The 27907-nt window shown below is 33.9% G+C and overlaps 1 protein-coding gene and 1 long non-coding RNA gene across 3 annotated transcripts; one reads left to right on the top strand and one right to left on the bottom strand.

Annotated features, from left to right (window-relative positions):
* Window positions 1–259: 259 nt before the first annotated feature.
* LOC129284896 (uncharacterized) lies at window positions 260–5164 on the top strand. Of its 2 annotated transcripts, none has more exons than XM_054920411.1 (9): window positions 260–600; window positions 1898–2661; window positions 2756–2944; window positions 3292–3400; window positions 3498–3556; window positions 3635–3743; window positions 3898–3965; window positions 4390–4735; window positions 4841–5164. In XM_054920411.1, exons 1-9 carry the CDS (start codon window positions 459–461, stop codon window positions 4930–4932), a joined length of 1878 nt encoding a protein of 625 aa, XP_054776386.1. In that variant the 5' UTR covers window positions 260–458; the 3' UTR covers window positions 4933–5164. The 2 variants fall into 2 exon arrangements, with proteins under 2 accessions (XP_054776386.1, XP_054776385.1); XM_054920410.1 differs by having other exon boundaries at window positions 3635–3797.
* Window positions 5165–5781: 617 nt separating this feature from the next.
* Window positions 5782–19422, bottom strand: LOC129285206 (uncharacterized). Its single transcript, XR_008587105.1, has 3 exons — window positions 10559–19422; window positions 6239–6566; window positions 5782–6146 (listed from the first exon to the last, which is right to left on the bottom strand). It is a non-coding gene; the product is annotated as an uncharacterized LOC129285206 (long non-coding RNA).
* Window positions 19423–27907: the final 8485 nt, after the last annotated feature.

Below are 27907 nucleotides of genomic sequence, written 5' to 3'. Positions count from 1 at the left end.
AATCATCCAAATTTGATATCTTATGAAATATTTTATTTTATTTTTATTTTTTAATTGTTAATATTAAATTTTAGTTGTTTGAATTTTATTATTTATATTTTTTATAATTTAGCATTTTAGGAAATCAAATTTGAATAAAAAAGAAGGGAAGAGAATGGGAAGGAAAGGAGGATGGCGAGAAAAGCGTGTGATGCAATGCTTCAAGTATTAATGATAGAAAATCATAGTTAAATTGTATTAGAAGGTTCACTGGGAAAATATTTTATTAAACCATTCATCCCAAGCCGTTAACAATAATATCTAGAGTCTATCCCCGCTGATGATCCCTAGCTTGGTCGCAGGACATCGATTTTTCAAAGCGAAAACGAATTATCTCCGTTTAGTATAAATAGGATTAGACAATCTTCGGTCTAGTTTCTAGGTGGCCTCTCTCTCGGCGACTCTTATTTCTTCCGACAATGGCTTCCACAAAACGACATCTTCCCAAGGAAGCGATGCGAGACGCAAAGAAGATAAGGTCTGAACGTGATGCACCCGTTCCTCCTGCTAATCCGGAAATGCCTCAGCGCATCGTTCTCAATCCTGCGGATTGTGACTTAGGTATTTCCTTTCTTTATCCTCATGCTATTGATGGCCTGTTGGTGCTACTGGTCTGTGAATGATACTTGTACTGGTTTACTCAAAAAAATAAAAAAGATACTTGTACTGGATTTCTTGCATCTGCATTGAATGTTTTCTTAGTGCATTAGAAACTTTGTTTGAAGATTTCTGGGTCATGATAAAAAACATAGGAAACCAGTTCAAAGTCTCAAAGATTATTAGGGGAGAAGTAAACTAATCTCTAAGTGTACTGGGAATATGCCAAATTGACTTCTTTGTCCATAAAACCTTGGCGTTTAAAATTTTTTCATTGAATTAGACGATGGATGGGGATTTCTTGGTGAATACTTCCTGTACAATATTGATTTAGATTTAAAAGAATAAGTATATGTCAAGATAACGATCTTTAGACCTATAGTGATTGATCTTGGATAAAAAGCTTTTCCTGTTTGCCGTTAGTCCTAAACCCATTTTTTTCTAATATTGTGCAGTCGATACCCAACTGTTATTCATGGCCAAAAAAGATACCCAACTGTTATTGCATCTTGAATTTGCTATTGTACTTGCGAAATGTATTTGCTATTTTGCTGCATGTATAAGTATATTGCTTGTAAAAGTCTTCAATCTTTGTAGATACCATTTAACTTCTTCCGTGTAAGGTGCAGAGGGTTTCATAGGTTCTGTCAAATGTTGGTCCATTTACTTGGAAAAAAGCTAGGCTAAAATCAAAAAGGAGAATTTGTCCGTTGGCTGTGCAGTAAGATAGACTCTAATGCTGATGGCTATTCTGCTTGTTCATCCTTAACGAGATTTTGATTTAAATATGATATTTAGCTATTTCCTTCTGCTAATTCTGTCTTGTTTTTTTCAATTTTTTGTTGGTTTTCCTTTTAGGAGTATACTTTTTCTTTGTTCTCTATTACACAATTTGACAACTTGTTAAAAAAGGGCTTACTATTAGAATGAAAAGACCGCAGTATTTATATCACAAATTGTGGATTGAGAGGCTGGTTTTGAACAGTGAATTTTAAATCATTGCCAACTTGTATGATTTATAGAAACTGAAAATGGCTTTAAATATCTCAAGAAACTTGCATTGACCATAAACAACATCTTTCTTCTCCTTTTTTTTTAGGACAGCTTAGAATGGCTTTAAATATCTCTTCCATGCTTGTGTAACTAAACGGCTTTTGCATGAGTGCTATGTTGCAAATTCATCTGTCTTTTTAGCGTTGAGAAGCAAATGAAAATTCTAATATCATGCTGATTATGATGCTAAAAATTGGCGTGTTGCTAGATTTTACAATTGGAGGCAATGGACTTCTTGGATCTGCCCTTCATGAGCAAGGGTTTGCATATTGCTGGTCTGGTGCCCGGGCTAACATTGGAATAACTGGGGGAAAATATTGTTTTGGTTGCAAAGTTGTTTCAGCACAGCCAGTTGACATGGAGGACACTGCCACTGATCTACAGCATGTTTGTCGACTTGGGATTTCTAGAGGGGATGATATGGTAGGAAACCTTGGAGAATCCAGAAACAGCTTTGGATATGGTGGCACTGGCAAGTTTTCAAATTCAGGGAAATTTTCAGATTATGGTGGGAAGTTTGGTATTGGTGATACAATAGTTTGTTGTATTGATCTTGAAAGTAGACCATTGGCTTCCATCAGTTTCTCCAAGAATGGTAAATGGTTGGGTACAGCATTCCGATTTGATGCTGGTCCTTTGGGTCTAGAAGTAGTGGATTCTCCTCAGAAGGCATTGCCAGGGGAATCAGCACTCTTTCCACATGTCCTGTTAAAAAATGTTGTGGTACAAATGCAGTTTAGTGTTGAAGATGGCCTTGTGCTGGAAGAGGGGTTTAAGCCTTGGGCTTATGCTATTGAGGAAAGAGATATGGTTATTGGACCTTCATTTTCTGATGTTAGGGATTGTGAAGTGATAATGATGGTTGGATTACCTGCTTCAGGAAAAACTACATGGGCAGAAAGATGGATAAGAGAGCATCCAGAAAAGCGTTATGTTTTACTTGGGACAAATTTAGTTCTTGATCAGATGAAGGTATTTAATTGCTTACTGAGCTGGCCCTGTTAATGTAAGTGTTTCTTGTCTCTACTTTTTGCTTATGAAATGATGGCAATTCATTCTTGTTCAGGTACCTGGACTACTGCGAAAGAATAACTATGGTGAAAGGTTTGATCGGTTGATGGATAGAGCAACTGGAATATTTAATACCTTGATGTCAAGGGCAGCTAAGATACCTCGTAATTACATTATTGACCAGACAAATGTGTTCAAGAGTGCACGGAAGCGTAAGCTTAAGCCATTTGCTGACTTTTCAAAGGTAACAACTCCCTGTTGGAGATAATAGATATCTTTTTCCTTTGTGGATGGTAATATAATGATGGACCCATAATTAACCTCCAAGACTTGGTCACATGGCTTGTGAGGTGTGGAATGTGAGTGTGAGTGAGTGAAGGTTTGGCCATCGGCAAGGAATATAGAACACTATAGCCTCTTGAATGCTAGAGGTCCTTTTATATATCTGTGTTTGTCTGCCCGTATAAGTTTTCTTTCATTTTCATTATTGTCTGTAGTAATCCATTAGACTTGCTCTCTTTGTATTTTTTTCTCTATTTAAACATCAGTTCTGGAATCTGTTTCCATCATATAATATTTTGGCCATTCCAGATTGCTGTTGTTATATTCCCTGAGCCAGAAGAACTAAGGCTACGTGCTAATAAAAGATTTAATGAAATGGGGAAGGAAGTACCACCTGATGCTGTAAATAACATGATAGGTATATTTAATCTTTAATGATTTTCCTTTCCATGTTATCTTCCAAGATTAAGTTCTTCATTTTACTTAGATATGCAATCTTTTCTTGGCTGTGGCAGGAAATTTTATTCTGCCTAAGAGCAAGGATATGCCTGCTACAGATGAATTTTTTGATCAGGTATTTTGGTAGGAACTTTTGTGTTTGTGCTATTGTTGTGAATTTTGACACTATTAATGCTTAGTCTGTTTTTTAAAGGTTATATTTGTAGAGCTGAACCGAGAAGAGTCTCAGAAATATTTGGATCAGATGAAGCAGGATGTCGCATCTACGCCTAGCAACAAGTCATCAGCTTTACCTTGTCGAGGTTCTTCTCAGTCTTATATTGAATCACCTTTGCAAAATCCAGGAAGTTTTGGAGGTGTTGATTTGTGTTTTAATGCTATTTTTGTCCTGAAATGGTGTGCCTTTTTTAAAGACCGATGACGATGATGATCCTGACATGGTGAATGTTGGTTCAGGCGGTGGTACTTATTGCCGAAACTCTTATGCTCCTAACTCTTCATCCATCTACAGGATGGCCGATCAAGTAAGTTGAATCTGTTTGCTATTGTTTATAACTGTGTGCCCATCAGGCGGTAAACTCAAAGTAGAAAAGTGATAAATGTGCTGGCATCTGGTTATTCATTGATTCTGTAAGAAACTGTAGTTTCTATTATAAGACAATTTGGGATTTCTTTTGAGTAAAATTTATTAAAAAATTCATAGTTCCAATGTATATATGATACGCTAGTGAGTTTTTTGTGTGCGTGTAAAATGATAGTGTTTGGGGGGCAAAAATGGAATTTTATTTTAAGGAAATTTTATTGCTCCAACAAACATACCTTGATTCTGGTAAGCGAGTTAGAAGAAGTAGATATATCGGGCAAGGAGTCTGAGATGCTTTTATGGAATTGAGCTTAGTCTGTTAAACTCTTACAATTCTGATACCTAGTTGACATGTATGTTTATAGATAAACGAAGCAAGTCAATATAGGGGACTTGAAGTAAGTGGGATGTCAAATTCATTTTCTGGTGCATATCCGAGCAGAGAAATACTGCATCTGCCGCGAGCAGCTTCTCCCTTTGGGCCTTACTCTAATTATGAAATTAGAGATAACAGTGGTTACCATGGAACTTATGGTGCCATTCATACCGGTGATTTTGAGGCTCTCTCCTACTCAGGTGTTGGTGACCGGTACGGCAAGCCGAACATAGAAGGGAACATGGGCTTTCCCAGTTCTATTCATGGTAACATTGGAGGTCCTCGGCCTGATCTGTTCTCATCCACAACATCCGCCCCAGCATTTTATAATCATGGTACTTGAGCTTGCTTCTGCTTTTCTGCAGCTTTCTTCACGTTATATATGTATAAATTTTTTTTAATGTTGGTGTAGTCGGTCATCTGTTTCTTCTGCATAGCAGGTTCACTCTCATCATATGAAGCACCAACTTCAAGGCCCCCACGTGGAAATTTTCCTCAAGGATATGACACCCACCGTCCAAGATACTGCTGATTGTCGGTGTCGTCAAGAGATCAAGTCTGGGTTCGCCAACTTGTTTTTGCTTTTGGTCACTGTCGCTAATTTTAATTCTCTATATCAAAAAGACATCAAGCTATGAGAGGAGATGTCGGGCATGAGTATATGCCCAAAATGTAAATGAAACTGTGAGAGTAAAGTTCATGTAGTGTTGTAGGACAAATATATAAGAAATCATACATAAATACAATTTCCGTTTTATGGAATATTCATTTTCTCAAAAATCTGGCACGCATTGGTTCAGTGTTGAATTGCATTTGGGCTATTATCAAAAGACACAAGGGGTTAGTCAGATTTGCAAATGGAGACCTGGCCTGATAAAATGGGTTGGGTTAGGTTAGCTCATTTGTTAAAGGAAAAATGACATTCAAGTCCCGTTTAAGTCTCAATTGAGTCCCTTGTAAGTGTCCCATCAGATGAAGAAAATAAAGAGAAAGATAAATCTATTTGGAACAGACAGACCGAGAAGAGAAATGCTATTACGGACCTAGTGCTAATATGGCAAGTTTTTATTGAATAGATCATAAATGATGTGATATATTTGGTATATGCAATAATTTCGCTTCAAAGAATTCTTAATAGCTAAATACTCGAGAGATCAAATGAGGATTAATTCTATTTTTATTTAGTGTTGGTAATACAAGCCAACCCACACCATATAAGTTGGTCCATATGAGTTGAAAAAAATGAGTTAGGTTTGATCCAACCCATTTTTATATGGGTTGAAAAAATTTCAAACAAACCCAACCCTTAAGGGTTGGTAGGTTAAATGAGGCCAACCCATTTATTTTTTTTTATAAATTTAAAACATAAATTATAGCTAAATGAAAAATGACGAGTTCCAACTTCATTGTGATGTTCTTTCACCTTCATGATTCATTCTAGTTTAGTAGTTCTAGTCTCTAGATACACCAAAATGCAAAATATTAAGTATTAACCCATAATATTAGTACAAAATAACAAAATATATGAATTGATCTAAGCCAAGCCATGCCTGTCAAAAATTAAATTATCAAAGTCATGAACCTATGACCTAGATCTATTCTACCATATCACCATATCACACAAAATGAATCTACAAAACCCTGATCACAATCTTCCATTTCATCTATTAAACTTCATATCATTAGATATTAATCATTGACCATAAATAATATCGTTTGTTGATTCTTCCTCACCATCTTCATCATCTGCATCAAAAAATAGGAAATGCAGTATTGATTGAGTTTATTCAAGAAATACTTTATACATAACACAAGTAAGAAAGATATTAGTATTATACCATTGTCATCTATTTTGAAACCAAGTAACTAAATGAGAGAGCAAATGAGAGCCTCAACATTTTTTGGAAGAAGACAAGATCTATACTTTGTCAAAACATGAGAGCCAATATTAAATGTTGATTCACTAGCGATTGTAGTAATAGGAATGCTTAATATATCACATGCCATTCTTGAAAGATGAAGAAATCGATATTCATTACTCTTCCAATAGCCTAGAACATCCAACTTTGGAAATGCTTGAGCATCAACTTTGGCCTCTTCCAAATAAATATCCAATTCAGATTTTCCAACTAAACTACTATCCTTGCTCACAAGATCAATAAAATCCTGCATTTAAATTCAAGATTCTAAATATCCAATTCAAAGTAATCATAAAAATCAATAAAATAAGATGATAAATATATAAAAAAGAAATAAATAAAGCTTACACCAAGAGCCTTATTCCAAGTCAATGTTGATGTTGATGATGATAATGAACTCATGGTCATTTCATGAATAGGGAGTTGAGTTGATGTTATGGATGTTGAAGTTGAATTTCTAGATGATGATTAACCCACATTCGTACCATTGCTATATTGATAAAAAATTAAGTACAACTTCCTTTTGATAGTTTCAGTTTTGGCATTGGAAGTCTCAACATCAAGCATAGAGTATTTAAATTGTATGAAAACAAGCTTCAAGCGTGGATCAAGAACACAAGCAATAGCAAGGATCATATTATAATCTTGCTAATATCTATCAAACTTCTCCTTTGTTCTCACAGCCATATCTTGAATTATTAGATCATCACTGAACATTTTTTCTTTCAATAACATTTAATTTTTGATATTTGTAAAAAATACATATTAGAAGTTGGATAAGATGACCCAGAAATTAAAGATGTTATCACATCAAATGGCTCCAAGAATGGACACATTTCCTCTACTCTCTTCCACTCTTCATTTGATGGGCAAAACTTGAAATTTGTATCTAGCAAGGACAAGCTAATAAAAGCCTGGCGATATTTAATCCCACTTTCAAGTATTTTGCATAAGTAAAATTCCATCTAGTGGGAACATCTAAGCGTAAACCCATTAAGGTGTCAACACCTCCTACTTGCTCAACACATTGTTTGAAAGCAATCGTCCTAGCCTCTGATGCTTTTATATATTTAATACTCTCCCTTATTTTTTGCACTAGGATGCTAGTAACTTTCAAGCCCTCTTGGACTATAATATTTAAGATATGAGTACAACACCTCACATGAAAGAACTCTCCACCACATATCAAGCTTTTTACAAAGACAATCACTCCTTCAAGATGTCTTGTCTAACATCCCAGTTTTTAATTCCCTAATTTCAGTTTCATTAAGATAATTAAGTAAGTTGACGTGGCGTGTGGTCAAGGAGAATAATAAGTGTTTTTTAGTTGGAATTTTAGGTATAATTTAGGTTCAAAGTGAAATTGGGTCACTTAGGGACCAAAAAATGAAGAAAAACAAGCTAAAAAGCCTCTATGCCATATGCCGCGGCACGTGCGCGATGCGCCGCGGTGCACAGGGCCACAAAAAGAGAGCTACCTTCTCTGTACCACATGCTACAGCGCATGGGAACATGCGTCACAGTGCACAATGCAAATTCTGTAGTTATTAGTCACAAAAATGAGACAAAAAAAGAGAGAAGAGAAAGGAAGAAATGGAGAGATGCACCAAGCTCTACTAGGGTTTACTTGTGGATGACATTGGGAGTATTTTGGAGGCTACAAACACTCAAGGTAAGTACCACATTCATTAATCTCCCAATTTTTTTCACATTTATGAGTTTATAATTAGGGTTTGATAGTGGAAGTGGATTTTTGGTCCATATGAGTTATGGGTTTGAATTTATTAACTCAAATGGAGTTAATGGAAGTAGATTGGAGTATTTAAAACTAAGTATAATAAATTTTGGTGTCTTGGGTTGCTGTACACCATTAATATCTGAAAATTTCATTTATTATATGTGGTTGGAAGATTGTGATGCCATTAATAGGAATTTAATGGTTCATTAATATTATTGGGGACTAAAAGTAATTAATAAACCCAAGGGATAGGCTCAAACCCTTGTGGAGTAAATATTGGGCAATTTAGAAGTGAAGATTGAGGGTTTAACGCTTGAGTTGGTAATATTGATGAAATTCAACTTAGTCTATTATAGTTTTGGCTCTTAGTCACCTATTTGATTGGGAATTCAAGATTGCAAGCTCTTATACTGAAGGGTAAATCTTTGACCTCAGAAAAGTTTGAGATAATTGAGGGAACCCTATCTTAGGTAGTTATATGTTAATTGATTGTTAAATTGTGAATGTTGCATGCATGGATCGATTTTCAATGTGAAAGCATGCATTAGTTTCAATACGAGTATGAAAATTGAATGTGCATAGTGTTATTTTTGGTTTGAAATGCAGATGTGAAATCAAGATGTTTTTGAACTTTGAATATGCATAAGTATTTGGGAAAAATGAATGTGATGTTGTGTTGAGATAAATGTGTGTTAATGATAAATGGATTTTTGAGATAAGTGAGAATAATGTTGAGAAAATGATGAGAATGCATACTTAGGTAGTGCATGGTCATGAGCCCAATGTGATTATTGTGATAATGAGTAAATGAAAATGAAAACGTGAAAATGATTGAGTATCATATATGGCATGATCAGTGGGTGTGAGTTCGCCTAGGGATTGGGAGTAGAGAAAAATCCATATGATATTTAGACCGCCCTCCAGTGCACGGGGGTATAGCCTTGTCCCACAATTTATCGAGGGACTGTCCCATAGTTTGTCGAGGGACTAGAACCTAGTTTTCTCCACTAGTTTAATGAGGAGAATAGCCTAGGGTATGAGACACCTTAGAAATTCGAGAATGAGGGGAAGCCATGGTTTGAGAGTGAGTCATGTGATTTTTGGTCAAGTCACACCTCACGATTGGTGAGCTTGGGTAGTCCAATCACACGAACAGAGCCCTAATCAGTGTTATAGCCCCCAGTTTTAATCTGAGAAAATAAGACGGATATAAGGTTGGTTGATCATTACCTATATAAATATATGACGTGTCACATGTGTTGAGTTATGGCAAGTCACGTGAATAAGGGGTCATAGTCACATATATAAGAATATGGTGATAATGTACCTAGTATATGTAAGACAAAGTTGTTATTAATGAGAAATGATGAGTTATGATGTGTGTGAGTATGTTTAAGTATTTGGTTTCATATGCATGTGCTTGGTTTACAATTGATATATAACTGTATAGGGTAGGTTTTATCTTAGTTATTGAGTGGCTAGACTCACCCCTCTTCTTTAACACTTTTCAGGCTCTAGCTCTGGTGCTGAGACGGACAAAGCTATTGAGGCCTAGGAATTTATATGTAATGTTTTCCTTGACATTACAAGGACAACACTCACACAATCGTTGTGATAACTAGAATTAGATAAAATCCTTTAAAAGAGTTACCACAACTCAAGAGTTTAAAGATAATTAGTTAAAACATTGGGATCCTAAGAAAACCCTTTTTAAAATGTAGTTTGAGCTCAAACCATGGTTAAAAATCAATTAAAAGCAAATACAGAAGCATGAAAATTAATTCACTTCGAAACAGACTAAAATAAGCCTTCTAGCCCTAATCTGGTCTGTCCGCCACGGCGCAGGCCGCGCCTACCGTGGTTAATGGCACAAAGGGACGAATCCCTCGAGGGCCTCTTGTGCCGTGGCGCAACAATCATGTGCTGCGGCGTGCACCTACTGTCATGACTTTTCTCCAAACTTCTAGAGCGCGCTGTTTCGCCATCCGACATCCAATTTGAGTGATTCAAGTGTTCACATGAAGCTCTTTGAGCCCTCTAGCTAATGGCACTGGTCTCATACTCAAACAATCATTCTTTTAAAAGATAGACACCCGAATCCAAAATGGTTTATTTTCACAACAAAACACATACTATGGTATCCAACTCACAATACACAATGCCATTAGCCTTGGAGAGAACTTGACCACCTCAAATGGACCATACACTATGTAACAGTTCAATCATAACATACAATAACACAATAGTATGGACAAAATTCAACATATAAATCAATTGATCATTTTGATACTCAAAACACTTGAAATATATTTATCACTTGAAAAAAATATAACTTGGCCAAGCACACGGTTAATCTAATACATCAAACTTGGACCAAGATATACACACTTATCACAAGATTCACACAAGTAATATCCAAATAATGTCATGTTCCTAAGTTAGCAATATATAGTGACAATATTCGTTACAAAACCAAAAAGGGAGAAGGGGAAGAGCTATACAATGATGCTCTTCACTCTTCAAATGCTCCTTCCTTCCCCTTGCCCCTACAAAGCCCTCACCTGTACAATATAATCATGGGGTGAGATAAACATCTCAGTAACCAATATTGCTCATCAAATGTTTATTACCACAAATAACCATAAAAAAGTATCAAAACCATAGTAACAACAAGCATATCATAATTACGAGACAAGTGTATCTTTTCTCAACAAAACACATGGTTTTACACTAGCATGATCATCTAACCACCAAACCTCCAATGCTCCCCAACATGAAACCATAGGCTCTCTTGATTCAACCACTTATTAACCCGAGCGCAATTTCGGTGGTAGAAATACCTGGCCAAAGATAATCTAACCTACCTACGAACTATGGTTTTTCCCTCTTCACACACTTGTGATAAAAGCGTTGTTGATTCCTAACCGCACCCTAACAGGTACGAGGGAGTTGCCAGACTGCCCGGATGTCCCATAGTAATAGTCACATAAAATGCTGCACTGGATGTCCCATGGTGTAAGCCCGACCATATAAATTTTTCACTCACATATCTCCACACACACATATATCCACATATCTCAGGTGAACTCCTACCCCCTATGATCATGCTCTTTCACAATTTCCACTACTTTTCATCACATTTTCACATCACACTTATATACATAGTATATATATTTCAATTAGAAACAATAACCATTTACAAAACACTTTTTCATGGTAAAATCATTTACAATGTCAAATTATGCACAAAACTCTTCAAAACCACAACGTTATCATTTAAAATTACTTCTACACAGTTACAATAGTTAATAAACACAATAAACTATATGGTTACCTCAACCCTTTGTCACACAAAAAGGGTTACCGTGACTCAACGTTAGCTCCACATGTTCTATATCCACAATAAGGCTCGAGCAACGTTCAATCTACACTAATAAGTGACCATCGTCAATTACCACTCTGGATAACCCCAAATTCACTAGGTTCTAAATGTTTAAAATACCCAAATTCCTTTTCTAACAACATTAACCATTCTCAAAAACTCCAACCATCCTATTAAACATTCCAACACACCAAATTCACTGACCAATATCCCCCATTGTCTGAAAATCCTCAAATTATACTTAGGGTTCATCCAAACCCTTACCAAAAATTTTCAATCACCACAAAACTCATAAACTTAAGGTTAGAAGCTTGATTTAACTTTCCAAAATCTTAAATAAACCAATGGGTTTAGTCTAAATCCAAGGGAACCGAAATCAAAGCCCCAATTACCCCAAATGTTTAGATTTTCGCATAAAAGAGGGAGAAGAGGGAATGTACAACTTACCCAATGGTGATTCAAGCTCCAAATGCCCTCAAAGTAGCCTAAAGATCGTGCCCTAGTAGACCATAAACTCTCCTCCATCACTCTCTCATTTTCTCTCTTTATCTCTTCTGTTTTTAGTCTGTTTTCGCGATCTAATAAGTGCAAATTTTACACGCCCGCCGCGGCGCATGGCACAGAAAGCCCCACGAAATTTTAAACTTTCTTTCATGCCATGGCTCGCTTGAACCTTGATTTAAACTTAAGGTTAGAAGCTTGATTTAACTTTCCAAAATCTTAAATAAACCAATGGGTTTAGTCTAAATCCAAGGGAACCGAAATCAAAGCCCCAATTACCCCAAATGTTTAGATTTTCGCATAAAAGAGGGAGAAGAGGGAATGTACAACTTACCCAATGGTGATTCAAGCTCCAAATGCCCTCAAAGTAGCCTAAAGATCGTGCCCTAGTAGACCATAAACTCTCCTCCATCACTCTCTCATTTTCTCTCTTTATCTCTTCTGTTTTTAGTCTGTTTTCGTGATCTAATAAGTGCAAATTTTACACGCCCGCTGTGGCGCATGGCACAGAAAGCCCCACGAAATTTTAAACTTTCTTTCATGCCATGGCTCGCTTGAACCTTGACCTAGCCCTCTTCTATGGTTGTCCAAGGATCCAAAAACCATATTAGTCTCCATAAACCTCGTTAAATAACAATTTATCTAAATTGACCAAATTACCCTTGAAAACACTGATAATTACTAATGAGGAAACTTAGGATGTTACATTATGCATTCCTTTAGTATGCCTCTTATATCTACTTATTTTGTGTAATAGAATATGATTGCCAATTCTAGGTTGCACGCCATCACACTTGCACTATTTTATTGTTACAAATGTTTGATTTGTATTTTGGGCTCTGAGTATTGGTGTATGCTGAGATGTATATGTTTATAGGGCCAAAATACTAGTGCAAATGTAGAAATGATGTTTTAGACATGTTATAATGATTTTTAATGTAATGCAATAGACATTTGCCTCCCCCTCTATTTTTGTCAAAAGGGGTTGAAGAGTGAATTTATGCTATACTTGTGTTTTAGTGCGTGAGACGTGTTGTATTGATAGTCTTAGGTCTAATGGACATGGTTCAGATGTTAGGAAATGCTTTTTTTGAACACCCTTTTTGTGTGAAATTTGTGAAAGGTGATTAAAATCTGTTTGGGTGTCTAACTTCCTTATGTGACTCATTTTGAAAATGAAACCCATGCCACTAACTAATTCATGAAAAAAGCTTTCTGTAGACACTTAGATCACTTCATTTAGACGTTGGACAGAGAATAGGGACTCGTTGGAAGTTCCCCAATTCTACTGTCAAATGATAGCAGAATCTGTTGATTTTTCATACAACACGCTGCGGTGCATGGCACTTGAGCCACAGCGCGTGGCACAGGGATCAACACGCATAGCACCAAGCATAAGAGTTCTTTTTTTAAATTGTCTAAAAACATAATATCCTCCTTTTTTTTATCTGTTTAGGACTGAATTTCTTATGATGTGTTTGCTTGATATTTAAAAAAAAAACTTGAAATCCCACCTTGATGGTTATTGTTGAGTTTCATGTTAAGCGGTGGAGTAAAAATAATATTTGACAATGTCATAAGCAAATTGTAAACTTGAAAAGATGTGGCCAAAAAGTGTGAAAAGCAAATCTAAGTATGCCAATAAATAATACAAGGTTAATAAAAGAGCACTTACAAAGCATACATAGTGGAACTTTTTAAAAATAAACTTTTTTCTTAACTATTCTTTAAAACCATACCCTTCTGTTTCTTGATTAATTAAAACCCATCTTTATATATATATATATATATATATATGATGAATGGCATACTTAGACAAAATAGACAAGGGTAATCAATCATTATCTATCTCAAGATAAATTTTTAAAAATACTCTTCTTTTACTCTTAATCATGTCCTTTGAGCCTTAGTGAGATTTTCATCTTTATCTTTCTTATCTCTTTCTTTCTTACTTTTAGTATTGTCTCTTACTCTCTTTCTCTCATTGTGCGCGTTTATGCACTATAACATTGTGATGTATTTATTTATAGAGATATAGTCATCAATAAAAATCATAATATCTTTATGTCATAACCTATATGGCAACTTAATGTTCAAAGGATAGGTGGACTAAGTATTCCCTAATTACACACAAACTTAGCTAGTAATAAACTTCTATCTACTTGTAAGCCACCTGATGTAGCCTTAAGTCGCTTTAGGCCATCAATAAAAACTAGAATGTAGTTGGAAGCATTCTAGGTCATCTCCTAAGAGAGCAAATGCATACAAATTTTAAACCAATTGCCAACAAGCTATAAGAATGTCTAAAGTGCAAGAAGTAGATGTTTATATTCTTAGATTTAGATGTGATGAAATGAACGAATGAGATGATGAGCCCAAGTTAAAATCCCTTGTGATAATCCTTGAATTCCATATTTGAAACCACATAAGTAATCACAATTAGCTTAATGAAGAACACTTCAAAACCTTCAAAGTGTAGTGAATCATTAAACCCAATGATCACCTAAGTTTTTAAGCCAAGTGAATCAAGAATAATAATGTGATTCAGCGTTATTCATTCACGCATAATTCAGACCAATTAAGTGGTGGAAAATCTTCTTAAACCAAATTCATATAAACCTATATGGATCTAGCTTGAGATAAAGAGAAATCTAAACAAGAATACTAAGAACATATGAACCCATTTAAATGAATTCATAAATTCCAGAACTGAAACACAATTATAAGTTTCAATTCAACATCTACAACTTCAACTTAACAAGAAAATGGAATCAAAATCATAATCCTAACTAGGTATAGAATTTTGAAATCCTCAAAGAAAGTAGAAGAAATTGAAGAATTGAAACTACAAGTGAGGGAAACAAAATTGAAAATCTCAAATCACAAGTTCATCTTTCTTGGAGCTCAATGAAGATTCAGCCACTCATGCTTCTCTCCAAGACTTCATTGAGTTCTTGAGCTTGAATGACCTCCATGAATGATGAATGAAGATGAAGTAGAAATCTGGAAAAATGCTTGAATGTTGGACAAGTTGATGCTAAAAAAGAGAAGAGAATGAAAATCTGACTGAGTGAAGAAGGAATTGATTGGAACGAGATGATGATGATGGAAGATGATGAATCAAATCTGGAAAGTGGACAAGAAGTGCTGGACGAAATTCAAAGGATGAGGAAGAGAGAAAATCTGGAGAAAGTAAGCTGAAGAGAAAGTGAATGAATGAAGCTAAAATGAAAATGAAGGGATTAAGTATGTGTGAAAAATGTGAATGGTGATAAAACCAAAATGAATGGTAGTAAAAACAAGGCAAATCCATATCTGAAATGGCTAGATAATGAGCTAGAAAATGGTTGGAAATAAATCTAAAATAGGGCTAAAAATGAGGTGGAAAATGTGACAAGAGACATGTGAACATGTGTGGAAAATGTGACTCTTCCTTGGCTCATATTCAGCTGCCACATAAACTCCCTAAAATCTAATCAAGAATCATGCCATTCATGCTCCTTTTTGGCCTTGATGATGTGTCTTTCAATGCTTCCCATGCTCCTTGATATTTATTTAATTAATTCTTCCTCAATTAAATCTGGAAATCATACTAACAACCCCAATTTTTCCATCTTCTATTTAATCGCAACCTTTTTAATTCCTCCAAGCAAGTTGACTAGTCTTTGATCCTTGATTCTAAAATTGCCCTCATAAAATCTAAAAATAAAAATACAAAGACTAAATAAATTCTAAAAAGGAGAATTAAAAAGGAAGAGAAGAGAAATAATGCCCAAGATATCAAATTAGGATTTAGAAGTGACAATTCAACACCAAATAGCAAGATCAGGGTTTATATGATCATCATAAAAAAGATAGCTCAAAATCGAGAATGAAACCCTAATATGCACAATTTGATACCAAAAATTAAGTGTTTTAATATGTAAAATATGTGAATGATCACCACCCAACTTTTACTTCAACATTTTCTTTATTAGCCTCATTGGTGCTTGAAAGGTTAGTTAGAGGGGATGAGATTCAAGTGAATTATAACTCAAGTACTTAAAGCATGATATACTTTCACAAACATTCAAAGCCATGTAGATAACATCATAATCATAGCATGAAAATGTTGGATCACATGTTTTGATGATTACAAAACTAAGAGAAGAGGTATTTGTCATAAGTACAAATACAAAGAATCATAGATAAAGACAAAACCTCAAGAGCCTGAAGAATCAAGTGACGTTGAAGATGTTAAGGTTAAGTTATTTAAATTCTCTTAGATTCAATGTGAAAGCTTTGAGAGCTTAATTACTTTTCATAATCATTTAAATGAATGCATCATATTTCTCATTTATATGCATTAAGATTCATTTAAGTGTATTAAAGCTTGCAAACAATGTCTTTCTTATGTGTTGAAATACATAGAAGCTATTTGTAGTGTGAGAAGTAGAATCATGCGTGATTCTGCAGGTCACTCAAGAGATTTTGTAGGTTAGGCACACTAACTGTTAGATCATGTAAGAGTCAGGAAGTGATTCATGCGTGATTTATCACTTGTGTTATGTATGCCTTAAGCTTTGTTTTTGCATGCAAAATCATGTGTGAGAGCCATTATTGTCCACACAAGTTTTAGAAACTATACTTCATTATATTGTGCCAAAGTGTTGTTTGACACGTGAGTCTGATGGTAGCCACATGTGATTTATCACTTATTGCACAATCACATTTTTCTTTGTTGAGCCTTAAGTCATCTCAAGCCAAGTTAAAATTATTCACTTGTATGATCATTGATTCAAAAATTTATATTTCTTGATTATACAAAATCTTGCTTGAGTCATGTGTAGTTCCACATGTGAAAATACTCCCAAACAAGTTTGTGTATTATTGCTTGCCATTTCACGCGTGAAGCCAGAAGGTGATCACGCAAGTTTTGATAACAAAAATTAGCTTTGGCATTTTGCTAGCCATTTCATACATGAGAGGAAAGAGGTTCCAAGCATGATTTATGACACAAAACTGATGATGATTTCTTATGTGCAAAACCACGTGTGAGAGCTAATGGTTCACTCACAAGATTTAGCACTATAATATGTAAGCATATTCACAAATGCAAAACCACGGGTGAGAGCAAAGAGGTACCATACAAGTTTTAGCACACAAAACTGAATGCTTATTCATAAGTACAAAACCATGCGTGAGAGGTCAAGAGGTTCACGCGTGATTTATCACATATACATTTTTGGAACAATCTAAGTGTAATTTTATGCGTGATTCTGCCAGTCACTTACAAAAAATTGTACCAACATATAGAATCACTGCTCCAATGGTCTATCAACTACCAAAACTATATATGTTATTCATTTTGAGCCATAACAAGAACTAATGATCTTTGAGCGAACTAATCATTATTTGAGCATTTGAAAAACTTTCAAATTATGCTTTTACATCTTGCATTCATTGATTATTCATGAAAAGAATTGTGCAAAGCTCTCATAAGTTTATAAGCTTTTAATTGTAATCCCATTTACCATTTAAAAGAGTTTTATGCAAAAGCTATTTTATTTCTTTAGAAATCTTATAAAAGTATTTTTCAAGTGTTTGTAATAACTTTCTAGATTGTAGCAAGGTTTTTAAGTAATTCAAGACAAGTTAAGTCTCAAGAGTTGTAGTATGGAGACAAGCACCCATTGAAACTTGTGAACTTAATTGAAAATCTCAAGTGTGACTTTGAGACTTGGACATAGGCCAAGTTTGAGACTGAACCAATATAAATCTTGTATGTCTCATCTTCTTCCTATACACTTAAGTTCTTCACTCTTTCAAGTTTTTAAAAGTTTTTAAGTGTTACCTAATTCACTCCCTCTTGGGTGTCAGCCTATCCTAATAGAAAAATCACATTGGCCAAAAAATCCAACATAACATCATTATCAACATTTTATGAATTTAACATTTACAATCATGCATGGAAAATATATCATCTTATAACATACTCATGAAATAAATATAAGAGTTTCATAGCAATTTGCTACTTGTCTCAGCTACTTCCTCTTAAGCCTTTGACCTCAGGGTATGTCACAAGTATCAAATCCTATCAAAAAAATTTAATACTAGAGTTAACATCAACATAAAACTTTAATTAAAGAATGCTCCCTAATCTACCCTGGCCTAACTTAACTTAGGGACTAATTAGGCGACCCATACTGGCATATGGACACTTGACTATATCATAAGATTAAACATGACATTATATCTTTAACTCTAAATAGCATTTGACTTGAAATCACATGGCTTTAAGAAAGACTTCTCTCTCAACGCATAACGTCGTTAAAATTCTCTTACATGCCTTTCAAGCTTGTCATGCGGTGATTGGATTTGGTATCATTCATTAACAACCCATAATCCAATAACACACAAGCAACATATACACATTCTTTAATACACATAAAGCTTGAGAAATCATAAACTTACCCTTATACTCTTGGCCAAGTACTTGTTATTGAGGCCTGTTAGAGCTCTTATAGGACTCATACATATTAATTTTCATGCATTACATAACTTTCGAAGCCATGAAAAGATAAATTTTAACCTCAAGTCACTATTAGCACATGTCATGTACTAATCTCCTATACTTGGTGAACATACTTGTACAACTTCCCTAACCTTCTAGGATACTATTCACGAGGTTACATAACTTAACTTTACTATAGAACCTTCCTAAGTTTATGTCATTGGATCATTGGCCTCAAAAGGATTGAAACTTCATCCTGACTTATTTGGCCCATCAAGACTAGCTTTAGGTGGCAGCAAGTGCCCTTAAAATTCAAGCTTAGTCAAGGCTCAATCATGGAACACAAAGCCTATTAACTTTGGACTTGTAAATTCTCAAGTTCTTGCTTGATTAATTTGTAGTCTAGAATTATACATTAACTTTGAAAAATCATAACTAATTCTAAAAAATCATTTGGCATGGTTTGGGTTTCAAATTAAACCTTGAGAAGTCATATTCAATGGAAAAATAATTTCCAAGAGACCCTGTGCCCTATAGCCAACTTATAAACTTGAGAATTATATCGTTCTAGACTTATCAATATATTGCCTGTTTGGATTCATCAATTAATCAATTATTTGAGCCAAATAATCAATTTAAATAGGATTTACCTAAACCGCTTCAAATGGTGATAATTTCTTATTAAGGCAAAAATTGTGTTTTATCACAAGCTGAAGGAGGGTGCTTCTATGATTCAATTTCGTTAAAGTTTTAATTATTTATCAGACTCTCGCACTTGCCAAAATTACCCTTCTGTTATTACACGTTAATTCTCTCCTCGCTCACTCTTGTCTCCCATCTCTCTCTCTCTTCTCTAGTCTTTAGTCTTCCATCTCTTATCATGACTAGCCACATATGCCGTTAGCAACTTTAGCTGCGAACTCATCCACCATTAGATGCTCTGTTTTAAAAATAAAGTTTCTACAAAGAGAGAATTTGAGAGAGGAGAGGAATATACACATACATGTGTGTGTGTGTGTGTGTGTGTCACACACACACATCGATGCCTATAATGTGTCTCCAAGAGAGGCAAGCCCTAAGATGCTTGCTAGCTTTCTTGACATTATCTTTATTTGCTTTGAGAAACTGTTCTACACAAGCATAGTTGCAGAACTTCTCCTACAAAATTAATCAAACAAAGAAGTTAATTATATATGAGCATATATGTATATATGTCCAGTGTTGAATAATAGACATGTTTGAGAGTGAGCGGTGATTGTTTTTTGATAAGGTGAAGAACAGCTTTGACTCTACAAGTATCGTCTTTTTGATCTTTCTTGGCCATTTTGAAAGTGAGATTTAGAGAGAGAGAGAGAGAGAGATGGGGAAGGAGAGGTGGGAATGGATGGGCTTATAAATTAAAATGTTAATATTAATATAATTTAAATTTTTTAATTAATCATCTATGTAATTTAAATAATATATCTTACTTCTTAAATTAAATTTAACAAATTTAATAATATTAGATACAAATTTATCAATAATTTATTTTTCAAAAACAATGTCCTTTATGGTAATTTATACGGCCAAAATTGATTCTGATTAAATTATCCAAATATCTTCAATTCTGTTAAAATCAATTTTAGAAAAACGGTATCCAAACAAATTACCTTATAACATAATCAATTATGATTAAAATTAGCCATATTAATCAATTATTTTCATAACCAATTATACTCAACTGAAATCCAAATGGACCCATAGTTTCTAGATTTCAAACCCTAACTTTAAAAATTCATAACTTATTCACAAAACATCATGAGTCTGATTCTGGTGTTCACTTAAAGCCCTTGAACTCAAATATTTGAGAAAAATATAAAGTGGACAATCCATTATACACATGTTTTCAGAATCACATACAAAGTCCAACTTTATAAAATGTCTTCTTGTCACTTATAAATTTTTAGTCTTAACTTGTAAAATTCATAACTAATTATGTACATCTTTGATTTGGGCAAAACATGTATCTTTTTAAAGCTTAAAATGTATTCTATTAATGTCCCAAATATGATGGTTTGATTCAAAATACAAATTTCAAAACCCACCACACAATAAGACAAACTTGAATCTGGATAGTGATAAACTTGTGTTTAAATCTCATAGATTACTTAGGGTCTGAATCTCATACATGCTCTTGGATACATCCATCCTTAAATACACACATGAATCAACATTATATAATACTTCCTAAGGTCAAAGAACTTCAATAAAATTCAAAAAAAAATTGAAAATTCAGACAGCATAACACCCAAGGCAAAACCCAGATGCAAACTTCTAATCTTATGGTTTCTACAATGATCTTCAACATACAAAGCCATATGCAATTTAGACTTAAGCATTACTGACATTTACAAGCCCCTAAACCCATTTCTATAAGTAGAAGAGGAAGAACAACTAAGCAAATCAAATATGTAAGGTTGGAAACTAAGAGAGAATGGAGGAAAACTTAAGGAAACCCATGTTTACCTCTGATTCTAGGCTTGGATATGCATTTTCTCCCTCTCCCTCTTCTCCTTCTCTCTTTAAACTTGCAGAAACTTCTTCTTCTCTCTTGGAGTATGCTAGATGAAATGGCAAGTGGTGAAAGATGGAAGTGTGTTGGCTTATAACATACATACTTATCGAAGAAGCTTCATTAATGGCATGTTGGAAATTTTGACTTGCATGGTATCTTCTTTCATAATCTTTTTCCCATTTTCTTCTCTTTAATTCAAATATGAATTTTGAATCATCTTTACTCATGTGATAACAAGTGGCATGATTTTATGTTTGGTGTAGGGCCCACTTTAACTTCTTGGCACACTTTTCAAGTATAGGGTTGACTATCATCTTTTACTAGATTCATTGAGAATCATGCTTATTGATGTAAGTTTTTGCACGTACTTTCATAAAATTTAATTCGAATAGTTTTCCCAGACATTTTATTCAGGTTAGACCTTGCCTCGTTGTGTGTACCAAAAACACTATAGTCATGTAAGTCCCTTTCAAACATTTGCCTACCTTGTAAAATATATACTTATATTATTTGCATTGAAATAATATTTATTTCTCCTTACTCATGCATATGAATACTTCTCTCTGCATTGTAAAACGTGCATTAAATTCTCTTTTCTCATTTCTCATTAAATTTCTTGTCTCCTAAAGCATGCATTATTAACTTTGCTCCTCTTTATGTGCACCGAAGGCTTCTCATAAGGCGTATAATCGCTTGTAGCTTACTTTATGACATAGAAGCACCTTTTTGTTTTATTCTGATGCATTAAATGTTAGATATTACAATGAGTATCATGAGCACCCAAATTAGATTTGCTAATGTGATAAGAATGTCATTATGCAAAGACAATTAAGTAATGAAGACAACAATAAGCTTTTGTGTAAAGTGTTTCTTTGATACTAATAAAGTCATCTAAGTAGTGTTTATTAGTTTGTTGATGATTACCAATATTATAAATTATTATGAGAATATAATTTTTTAAACTTTATTATGAATCATAATCATGTTGTGGGTTATCCACTTTTGATGGATCAAGCTCAAATATAAGGTCACGATAAAGAATGGGCCTTATTAGAATATAGAGAAGGTCTAAGTTCTTATATGTAATATGTTTGGGGCCTTAAGATTGTTGTTTAAAAATGAGTGGGCCTTTTACTTGCATACACAATTGAAAAACTGGATCAACCCATAAGGCAATTTCAGACAGGCGGAGACAATTTTCAACGCTCACGGAAGCAATTTCATGCGACTAGAGTAGCTATTTTCTTCTTCTTAAGAAGGAGATGATTTCCAGCAACCATTCAATTTGCTTGATCGAACATGTAAGCAAGGACTTGTGGGATAGGTTGGTTAGAGAATTAAGGGAGTAGGGCGCACTGGAAAGAGGAGAAGCTCAACCCACTTGAAGATCTGACATCCACCCAGTCAGAATCAACTCTCTGAGCTCCTTTTCTTTTTCTACTATCCTATTCCGCACAGTACTTTATGACAGATATCCCACAGTTATCTCTACAAATATGAGTAGTTAAAGTAAAGTGAAATGTCTATTTAAAGTGAATGCATAAAAAGGTAGTTGTTTCCATAGTTATTTACACGTTACTTTGTTTGGGTAGTTCTTCAAATATCTCCATTTAAACATTATCTCCATATGTTTAGGGGTCACATGCTTGTAACATCTCTATTATGCTATTTCTCTACAAACAGTTCCCAATGTTAGATAACCATTCTCGTCTAAAAATTTAGGTAACCTAAAGTGGTTATGCAAAAGCACTAGTAAATCATACCATAAATCTAGCCATCATCTTTTTCTCTTTATATAACTTCCCAACTAATGAATGAAGGAAGAAAAATTTTTCATTCTTCAGATCAACACAATAATGAAACCAATGATTGAACACAAGCATAGGCAAGAAGAGGAAATCACAGTTTGCAATGTTATATCCAAGTTTGTCTGGTATAAGCATCTTTGCATCCTAAAAAATAACCCATCTCAACTTTTTATCCCTTAAGGTGGCCGTAAATTTTGAATCAAGCATGTACTTCCGCACCAACCCTTCATGAAATTGCTCACCAACCATCACTTTTGTAACCATACTCATGACCTATAAAGATCACATCTAATACTCAATGTACTATCCAATTAAACAACTAATTAATTAAAACTTTTAGAGATACCACTGTACTTATCCATTTTTTAGGACTAAGACTTCGGCATGCTACCCTAGTTAGGCAATAGTCATACAACTCAACCACATACATATAAAAATGCATAACAATCATATTCAAAAAAGACTTATTAATTCAAAATAAATACAAGTGAGTGATACTGTTGTCATTGAATAAGATGTTGATTTTTTTTCCTCCTCTATCTAGTGAAGTCATGTTTCTGTATCTTTCTTGTTTAACATTTGATAATTTTCTTTAACTTTCTCTCATTAAATCATTGGCTTCCATAAGACCACTGAATTTTCCTTCATTTTTTAAAAACTCTTGCTTGAACTTGTCATATCTAGACTTCTTTTTCATTGTAGCTTTCTTCTTGTCCATAATTTCAGCTAACAAAGCTATAAATTATATTAGCTGTCACCATTTGACAGTTCCACTGCAACTAATACATTTTAATCATTTCTTTTCTTGCGTTATAAGAAAGCGAGGCAAAGGAAGTTTTGAAGAGAAGAAAAAGGCAAGGAGTCAAGTTATAATGTGTTTGGTGCCATAACATGATAAAAAGATGTAAAATCATGTGACATTGAAATATTTATAGCATGCCCTATTTCGATGAATTATGTACCTAAACTAGTTAGGATGACATAGTTTTGAAAAAGACTAGTAAGTGGTATCTTGGAAACAATCATGTTATAACAATATTATATTTGGATAAGAGACTATAGCTAATCATTGCTTACATCCTTTACTTTTTTACTCTATATAAAGGGCATCCTAAGATTTAAAGTAAAGGTAGAGAGCCATCTCAAATGTGTAATAATGTTTCAAATCCCTCAGCACAACAAATAGGGCCATGCCTTTTAAGAAAGCAAAGTCAAGACACAAGAAATAATCCACAAACAAAAGCTGAGGTATTCTTTTGATTCGGCAGCCAATAGGTCTCCTTTTACAATAAGTAATGTGCTCTACTAGACCACTAAGGTATATATTCATTATGTATATATAAATTTTCTACACACAAAATTATTGTCCGCTAGACATATCAAAGTCAGAATCAATCTTACATTTGCATAGTATTATAGGTCTTTCTCATGAAGAACGTAATCAAATAATCAACATCCAAACTTGATTCAAACCATTGTATTCATGAAAGTTCATAGTCACATAATCCTTTTTAAAAACTTGAAATCCAATTCACATGTGTAGTAACTATTCCCAAACTTTAGATGTAAGGATAAATACTTGAAATTTTCAACATCACATAGCTATAATAAAGCCACCCATTTTAAGCTTTAGATGTAAGGAATTAGGGGCATATGCTACTTTCATGACTTTATGATATAACCATGATGCAAATAGTTCCTAAGATAATTCTTTCGAGTAAAAGAATAGTTTATATAAAAGATCCTTTTAAGTTATTTATACTCTCACAACTTTCAAGGCCATAACTAGTGTCATGCTCAAAAAATTCATGTACTCAATCATTTAAGCTCATAATAGGATTCATGTATTCAAAACATTAAAAGCCACATTATAATGAAAAAGAAATCATCATATTTAGTTTGAAATAAAACTAATGCATTTATAGCAACAAGAGAATTTGAAGATTGAAATCAATAGTCATTCTTTCTAGCAACATGCATCATTTATATGCTTGAAATAACATGGCAAACAATTCCTTTGAGCAAAAAATCAATCAAATGACTATAACTTAGCCAAAGCAAAACTTGCAAATTGTAAACAATTAGACAATTCTTTTCATACAACAAATTTAAGTCAAATGTTGACTTCTTCAATCTAAAACACAAGCTTAAGTAATTACAATAAGAAGAGAAACTTTTGATTAAAACAAAACCCAAAGTATAGTAATCTTTACTCCGAACATAAATAGTATATATCACACAACCAATTTGGAAGCAAATGAGTAGAAGCATTTTAATGAAGAATAAATGTAAAGCCTTGCAATCCTTCGTTCATTCAAAGCCTTTGAATCCAATCAAACAGAAGCACTGTATATGAGAATTGACCCTCGTGATAATATTTAAGGACTCTACATAAAGTTGGAAGACATCACACATATATTGTATTATTGAAACTATCTAATGATACTATAAAACAAATACAAGAATCTTGCATCACTAGACTAAACATGAAAATAGATATCAACATAGTATCATAACATTACAGCTTTCTTGTTCCCATAATTTCAGCTAACAAAGTTATAAATTATATTAACTGTCACCATTTTACAATTATAAAGACACATAAAGGATTAAGTGGCAACAATTTACAATAGCAAGAGATTAGGAAGAAATATTTGTAGCATGCCCTGTTTCTATGAATTATATACCTAAACTAGTCTGAACCATGTTGAATGGAAAATTCAGAAAGGGGTGACATGGCCTCTGTTACCTCGCAAATTTCCCTATATCCCTTGTAAGTTGATTTTTTTGGGGGTACTTTGAGAAGGTTTTGATCATTGTTTGTAATGTTACAGATGTATTTTGTAGTTAGCTTAGCTCTCAGAATTTGTGATGCGTTATGTAGTTTGATTTTATAATTTTTGATTTCATCAACTTTGTTTGGAAAGTTGTGTTATATCTCTCCATACACACACACATATATATTCCTTATAAATCTTTATGTTCTCACATTTATTGGACATAGGAAGATTTAGCTTCCTTTATTTGAATTCAACATGTAAACAGTCAATTCCCAATTTCTGAAAATGTAGACATCAGGTACTTTATTAGAGTCAAAATCTCCCTGTAAACTCCAAAAAATTGCATCTGTCACTGAATCTAGAAATTTGAATTGGTTTTACTGCTTTACCAACTAGGCATGTTTTGATACAGGAACTTCATACTTCAGTATTTTAATAATTCATCTACTTTGTTGAAGCAAGAACAGAACCTATGAATTTGGGATTAAGGATTAGGGGTTCTAGGAAATATTGAAGCAAGAATAGCTAGGATGTTTTTTTCAAAGAATTTTTGTTTTTATGGCTGTCTTGCTAAAACAGTAGATTTGGTTTGATCTGAAAGTCACAAGAAAAGAGAGCAATGATTTTAGATTAACATAGCCATAATACATGGTTTTGTAGATTGGGCTCTTTTGAAAATTAATTCCATATTCACTGATTCTGTTAGCCGATTATGACAATTGATTGGGCTTTGTAATCAAGTAGTCAGCTACTTCAGGCCCTTATTATATAACCAGTCACTAGTAAATTAAGTAAAAGCCTAGATAACTAAAACAAGCTAGAGATCATCCAATAGAACATATGAAGCACGTATATGGACATAAACACACTGACATGTCACTTGTCTATTTCAAAAAATATAAAACACAGCATGCCTATTTGAAATTTATATTTAGTAATCTACTTTGTTAAAAAGCCCAACATCATCCTATCTTATTGTTTTTATTCTCAAAAACTCATATGAAATATAAAGGTATTAAATTATATCATTCTAATTATTCATGTACAACAAAAAAGCATAAGGAAGAATTTGTATGAGCTCATCAAAATGGGAGACATTTTTCTCCAAGTTGTGTCCTAGCAGTGTCCAAATGGAGCAAAATAATTCAATGTCTTGTCTTAATTGTCCAATGTGCCATGAGTAAACTATTTTGAACGCCATAAAATTAAGATACTAACACCTTTAAGACTAAACATATAATACTAAATAAATAACTCAAGATAACTTCATACTATAAAATTCTAAACAGTTTTTGTTGCATGCATTATGCTTGCTTCCATTTTGCCATAGTTCTTGTAAAAAAAACAAATGTGAAATGGAGGCAACAAAGCAAAACGCACCAAAAATTATGCGGCCAGAATGGACAAAAAAGGCAATATAATTGGGGCAAAAGTACACAAAATGAAGGAGGAAGAAGACTCAGGGTGGAAGAACACTTACCTCCAATTGAACACAAAACAAACAACAAAGGTGAGAAGAGACGGCAAAGAGAAGACAAAGAAGAGATGAATAGCTTTCGTCCTTCACTTGATCTTTGGTGTATGTCGCTAGCTGTTAGGGCAGACAAGAGACGAATGGCTTTCCTCTACTTGGTCGCAAGTGATCGCTTAAGGTGGAGAAGAGAACAATCGTTGGTGTATGTTGCTAACGGTAGGGCAGGGAAGAAACAAATAGCTTTCCTCTGCTCAGTTGCAAGTGATCGCTTAGGGCAGAGAAGAGAGCAATTGTCAATGTATGTCGATAACAGTAGGGCAGGGAAGAGACGACGAAAAGCTTTCCTCTACTTGCTTGCAAGTAATTGCTAGGGTAGAGTAGATAATGAGCAACTTCAAAATTTCACTAGCGAAATAAGGGTGTTTCAGTCATTTCCCATTATATCAAAATACCACTTAAGGACTTGGGGACTTGATTGGCCTTTTAGAATTACTTGAGACCTAATTGGATTTAATTAATCCCTTTGGGACTTAATTGTCATTTCCCAAAAAACTTCTCAAGCTTCCACTTGGCAACTTTGCATTGGAAATAGATATTTGATTTTTTTTGACTAAATCACTCTACATTTTTTACTAAAATGCCTTGACAATTTTTGCTGGATCCTTATAGTTCTTTTGTTGGATTTTGAAATCATTTGGATAAATGGAAGTTGAAACACCTTACAATTGTTGAAAAATATTGTGAATCTTTCAAAATTGCTTTTATATTTGGTTCATTTCACTTTTGGAATCCCGTTTGCAACTCACTTTTTTAAAAGAAAAATATGAACTTTGACTCTAAAAGAAAATAAAAAAATTA

This window comes from Prosopis cineraria, unplaced genomic scaffold (assembly GCF_029017545.1).
Source record: "Prosopis cineraria cultivar Desert tree isolate PC_DT_omini unplaced genomic scaffold, ASM2901754v1 PC11, whole genome shotgun sequence".
Classification (NCBI taxonomy): domain Eukaryota; kingdom Viridiplantae; phylum Streptophyta; class Magnoliopsida; order Fabales; family Fabaceae; genus Prosopis; species Prosopis cineraria.
The sequence above is the reverse complement of the archived record's forward strand: the minus strand, read 5'-3'. Positions and strand labels throughout refer to the sequence as shown.